This window comes from Tachysurus fulvidraco, chromosome 11, assembly GCF_022655615.1.
Source record: "Tachysurus fulvidraco isolate hzauxx_2018 chromosome 11, HZAU_PFXX_2.0, whole genome shotgun sequence".
Taxonomy (NCBI): Eukaryota; Metazoa; Chordata; class Actinopteri; order Siluriformes; family Bagridae; genus Tachysurus; species Tachysurus fulvidraco.
Genome location: NC_062528.1, coordinates 24,995,125 through 25,001,124, shown reverse-complemented (window position 1 = coordinate 25,001,124; position 6,000 = coordinate 24,995,125). Strand labels below are relative to the sequence as shown.

At 42.6% G+C, this 6,000-nt stretch overlaps 1 protein-coding gene across 3 annotated transcripts in view; it reads left to right on the top strand.

Moving 5' to 3' along the window:
- slc2a2 (solute carrier family 2 member 2) overlaps positions 1-5,494 on the top strand; it is a 10,403-nt gene extending 4,909 nt beyond the window's left edge. For all 3 annotated transcript variants that reach the window (XM_027137885.2, XM_027137892.2, XM_047820863.1), the window contains exons 5-11: positions 82-197; positions 1,371-1,533; positions 2,229-2,416; positions 2,690-2,794; positions 3,160-3,261; positions 4,318-4,521; positions 4,750-5,494. In XM_027137885.2, the coding sequence (XP_026993686.2) occupies positions 82-197; positions 1,371-1,533; positions 2,229-2,416; positions 2,690-2,794; positions 3,160-3,261; positions 4,318-4,521; positions 4,750-4,947 (1,076 nt within the window). In that variant the 3' untranslated portion in view covers positions 4,948-5,494. The remainder of the gene's footprint in view (positions 1-81; positions 198-1,370; positions 1,534-2,228; positions 2,417-2,689; positions 2,795-3,159; positions 3,262-4,317; positions 4,522-4,749) is intronic.
- The last annotated feature ends 506 nt before the right edge of the window (positions 5,495-6,000 follow it).

Here is a 6,000-nt window from a genome sequence, read left to right as displayed (position 1 = left end):
GACTGCATGCCCTGACCCCCTAAACAGGAAGTGAGATTTTAAACAGGAAGTGGGTTATCATTCTGTCTCTGTCTGTTACAGGTCTCTCCTCTGGACTTGTTCCCATGTACATCGGTGAAATTGCACCGGTGCAGTACCGAGGTGCATTAGGAACACTGCACCAGCTCGGTGTCGTCACCGGCATCCTTATCAGCCAGGTACAAACACCACTTTAGGGTCAAAGGTCAACGCTGATGTGTAACAAAAGGATTAAAGGTTGTTTCATTTACAATTATTATGATGCAACTTATACTTCATCACCTCAATATCTCCTTATATTAAAGTCTCAGCGGAGGAGGCGTGGCCTCTGTGTGATCTGTCAGTCTCACTGGAGGAGGTGTGGCCTCTGTGTGATCTGTCAGTCTCACTGGAGGAGGTGTGGCCTCTGTGTGATCTGTCAGTCTCACTGGAGGAGGTGTGGCCTCTGTGTGATCTGTCAGTCTCAGCGGAGGAGGCGTGGCCTCTGTGTGATCTGTCAGTCTCAGCGGAGGAGGCGTGGCCTCTGTGTGATCTGTCAGTCTCAGTGGAGGAGGTGTGGCCTCTGTGTGATCTGTCAGTCTCACTGGAGGAGGTGTGGCCTCTGTGTGATCTGTCAGTCTCACTGGAGGAGGTGTGGCCTCTGTGTGATCTGTCAGTCTCACTGGAGGAGGTGTGGCCTCTGTGTGATCTGTCAGTCTCAGCGGAGGAGGCGTGGCCTCTGTGTGATCTGTCAGTCTCAGCGGAGGAGGTGTGGCCTCTGTGTGATCTGTCAGTCTCACTGGAGGAGGTGTGGCCTCTGTGTGATCTGTCAGTCTCAGCGGAGGAGGCGTGGCCTCTGTGTGATCTGTCAGTCTCATTGGAGGAGGTGTGCCCTCTGTGTGATCTGTCAGTCTCAGCGGAGGAGGCGTGGCCTCTGTGTGATCTGTCAGTCTCACTGGAGGAGGCGTGGCCTCTGTGTGATCTGTCAGTCTCAGCGGAGGAGGCGTGGCCTCTGTGTGATCTGTCAGTCTCAGTGGAGGAGGCGTGGCCTCTGTGTGATCTGTCAGTCTCAGCGGAGGAGGCGTGGCCTCTGTGTGATCTGTCAGTCTCAGCGGAGGAGGCGTGGCCTCTGTGTGATCTGTCAGTCTCAGTGGAGGAGGCGTGGCCTCTGTGTGATCTGTCAGTCTCAGCGGAGGAGGCGTGGCCTCTGTGTGATCTGTCAGTCTCAGCGGAGGAGGCGTGGCCTCTGTGTGATCTGTCAGTCTCAGCGGAGGAGGCGTGGCCTCTGTGTGATCTGTCAGTCTCAGCGGAGGAGGCGTGTTGTTATCTGTAATAAACTATTTTTTGAATGTGTTTATTTGTGTGTTTTTCAGATCCTGGGTCTGGACTTCCTGCTAGGAAATGATGACAACTGGCACCTGCTGCTGGGTTTGTCTGGAGTCATCGCAGGTCTGCAGAGTTTATTGCTGCCGTTATGTCCTGAGAGTCCGAGATACCTGTACATCAAACTGGGCAAGAAAGAGGAGGCCTGCAGAAGTACACACACACACACACACACACACACACACACACACACACACACACACACACACACACACACACACACACACACTGTTTAATACCAACATTAGTGTCATTTTTGTTTTTATACTTCTACGTATTTTTTTTAACATAATATTATATATTTTAGAAATATGATGCTCATTTAGAATTTTTTATATACAAATAATTTAATATTTTTTATATATTATTTTAAATAAATAATTTTATTTATATTTTCATTGTCATTTTTTTTTTGCATTTTTTCTCACTAAATATATATTACTTTTTCTTATTCCAAAGAGTCTGTATGTAATATACACAATTTTTTTCCACTAAATATTTCCCATGACATCATTTTTATTATTCATTTAAAACGATAAGATTTATTTTATTAATTATTTAGATATTATACATTTAAGTTTGTTTTATTTTCTGTTTGTATTTTTATTGTCATTGTATTTTTTTAATAAAAAAATAATTTCATTTATTTATGTTGTTTATTTATTATTTATTGTTATATGGTGTTTGAATATTAAACTATAATCTCTTTGTTGTGTATTTTTAAAAGACACTTTTTTATTTTAGGTATTATTCGGTGTCACCTGGCCATGTGATCACATTCAGATGATTTCTTGACTGATTTATGTATCTGCTATCTGAGTGTTAAGGTTTATCGCGTCTGCCTTTAGGTTTAAAGCGGCTTAAAGGAGAATATGACACGTCGAAGGATATCGCAGAAATGCAGAAAGAAAAAGAGGAGGCCATGAAAGAGGAGAAGATATCAATCTGGAGGCTTGTAAAGTCTCAGCAGTACCGACCGCAGCTCTTTGTGGCTCTGATGCTGCATCTGGCACAACAATTCTCTGGAATTAACGCAGTGAGGATCGAACCTGCTCATAATGAAACACTTTCACTCATTTTCACATCTTATCCGTAATTTGACGCCTTTGGGTCCGACATTGTGTCTGATCAATAATTTTGAATCACAACAGAAAGAACCGAATCAGTGAATCAGTAAAGTGAGTCGTGATTCCCGTCTCTTAGATTCTCATTCTGGGTTTTTTATATCAGCTTATCATTGTGATAGTTGTTTTATAGCCTCTGTCAAACAATAATATTTGTTCTGCTCTCTGCGTGGTTTGTATATTAGATCTTTTATTACTCCACCAACATTTTCCAAAGCGCCAGAGTCGCTCAGCCCGTCTACGCCACCATCGGAGTCGGAGTCGTAAACACCGTCTTCACACTGCTGTCAGTGAGTGTACACTAATGACAAGACAAACAGTGCTGGGACACACACACACACACACACACACACACACACACACACACACACACACACACACACACACACACACACAGTGCTGAGCAACCGCCAAGAGCCTTTATCTCCACAGAAACATAATTACACGTGAAGAACACATGTTCTTTTCACTACTTATCTTCTGTACAACGTGGACATGTTCCAAACCACACACCCTAATCACTATATAGTGCACATTAAAATCATCAGACTTCGGACATGTTCCAAACCACACACCCTAATCAAGAAGTGTGTGTGTGTGTGTGTGTGTGTGTGTGTGTGTGTGTGTGTGTGTGTGTGTGTGTGTGTGTGTGTAGGTGATTCTGGTGGACCGGGCCGGTAGAAGAACCCTGATGTTAATCGGTTTGTGTGGAATGTGTTGCTGTGCAGTGGGAGTGACAATTGGTCTTGTTTACCAGGTGATGTCATTAAACTGTCTCACTGCCTTTATTCCCTGTGAGTCAGAATGTATCTGCATTCATCTGCATTATTTATTGCAGCGTGTGTTTACTGCACTGTCTCTCTGCACTTGACCCCAGGTGGGCATGTCTAGTGTGGTTGTGGGTGGAAAAAAAAAGATAACCGCACACACAGTGTGTTGGTGTGATGGAGTCACTGTAACACCCTGAAGTTGATTATTTTCCTCTAACACTCATGACTAAAACAGCATGACATGTTTTACTCCTCTCACACTACAGAAACTCACCAAGAACATTTTTATTTATTAAGAGCCCTCTGGTGGTCAGGTGTAGGTACTGCAGTGTGTATATAATCCACGTCTTGTGTTTCATTCGGTGCGCTAACATCATCCTCTATGAAGTCACTGTTCACTACACCCTCCAAAAACTCTACAAGTCACAACATGCTAAAGCTTTTTTTGAAGTTTGCTTACAGATTTATTAAAAATGGCACCGTATATTGATTTAATATTAAATAAGCACACAGGATTTATGCAGTCACTGGAATTTAAATTTACATTTACTGCATGTGACAGATTCTCTTCTCCAGAGCGACGTACAAAGGTGCTTTAAGTCTATAGTGTTATAAATATATACACTGGTTCACTAGATTACAGACTTAACATACCGTCAATATAAAACTGTTGAGGTTTTTATTTTTAAACATATTCATAAAACAAACAGAGGAGAAAGTTCTAGTTGAAGTGTTTGAGGAAGATGAAGGTCTTCACGATCGTTAACAGGCAGTCAGTGACTCAGCTGTTTGGACATGTAGGTGAAGTTCATCCCACCACCTCGGTGCAGAACAGAGACGAGTCTTGATGTGTTCCTTCCTCTAACCTTGAATTTATATTAAAGAACAATAAAGTGGAGTTCTAACAGTGATTTGACTATTTTATGTAAATGTTTGTTTTATTGCTGGTTATCAGCCTGGACACTGGTTATTTTTAGGTTTATGTTCTCAGACCATTACACAAAATATTCACCCCTTCTTTCACTGCTTTATTGTCTTTTCAGAACACCTACTCCTGGATGAGTTACTTGAGCATGACGGCCATTTTTCTGTTTGTGAGCTTCTTTGAAATCGGACCAGGCCCCATCCCATGGTTCATAGTGGCTGAACTGTTCAGTCAGGGGCCGCGACCTGCTGCCATCGCACTTGCCGGGTGCTGCAACTGGACCAGTAACTTCATCGTCGGCCTGTTTTTCCCTTACATAGAGGTAACATGACTCAGCACATGCAGTACTGTCTGAAGTGTACACTACTAAACCATGTTCTGTCTCATGGCCCCACCCATTCCTTCACTGGACAGACACATAGGCCACACCTCCTTTCAGTGCACTCACAAATGTTTAGAGTTTGCATTTATAGTTTAGCTTCAAAGCTAAGTTAGCTAATTTTTAGCTAACTTAGGATTTTTAGCTGAATCCTTTTTTTTTTCTTTGCAGCAACTCCTTAAAATGTATGTCTTCATCATCTTTGTGGTCCTGCTGTTTGTTTTTACTGTCTTCACGTGGGTACGACTTCCTGAGACTAAAGGGAAGACCTTTAAGGAAATCGCAGCTGTGTTTGACAAGAAACGCCCTGCAGCCCAAACCGAGGCAGCGACGGAACTGCAGCAGCTCAAAGGCTCATCAGAGGCCTGAACATATCGATGCTAACAGTGGTGGCAATGCTAACTTCCTAAATGGACCGCAGAGGAAAAGATGATAAACGCAGTCACAATCTTGTTTCTCCTGGTGTGAAATATTTTTTCATATATGAAGAAATATATGCTGCTAATGCTAATGCTAATGTGAATGCTAACGCTATGGAGTCAAACTGAGCCTGTTACTGCCTTGAGAACTTACTGATAAAATAATATCATGTATTTTCATTTTAATGTTAATACAGTTTCACGTTTTTACATCAGGGTCCTGGATTAGCTCTATATTGCGCAATTATGTGTATTTCTGTTAAAACAAGTTTATATTTCTTGTATTATATGATTGTTTTAACAGATCTACAAGTACAGAACTGCCATGTTTTTAACCAAGTGATGTTAACATGATTTTTAGCACATCATAAACAGTGACAATAACAAGCTTCAAAAAGCTTTGGTTCATTAATGTAACAGTATTTTTGTGCTTATCGAAAATGTCTTTTTTTAAAGAACCCTGCTAATGATAAATAAAATGTTAGCATTAGACACCATCCACTGTCCACTTCCTCTCTTAGCCCCGCCCCAGCTCAGGACAAGACGTCACTCACATCTGATTAAACAATGGGGACACTATGGAAATGTGAAATAGCTGTTTGTGTGTGTGTGTGTGTGTGTGTGTGTGTGTGTGTGTGTGTGTGTGTGTGTGTGTGTGTGTGTGTGTGTGTGTGTGTTTGTGTGCTGTGTTCGGTGCGGTTCAGTTCAGTTATCGAGGAGTCTGATGGCTTGAGGAAAGAAACTGTTACACAGTCTGGTCATGAGGCCTGAATGCTACAGTACCATTTGTCAGACAGCAGGAGGGTGAAGAATGTGTGTGAGGGGTGTGTGGGGTAAAGAGTGTGTGTGTGTAGTGTAGAGTGTGTTTGAGGGTTTGTCCACAAGGCTGTTGGCTTTGAGGATGCAGCGTGTGGTGTAAATGTCCATGATAGAGGGAAGAGAGACTCCAATGATCTTCTCAGCTGTCCTCATTATCCACTGCAGGGTCTTGTGATCAGAGATG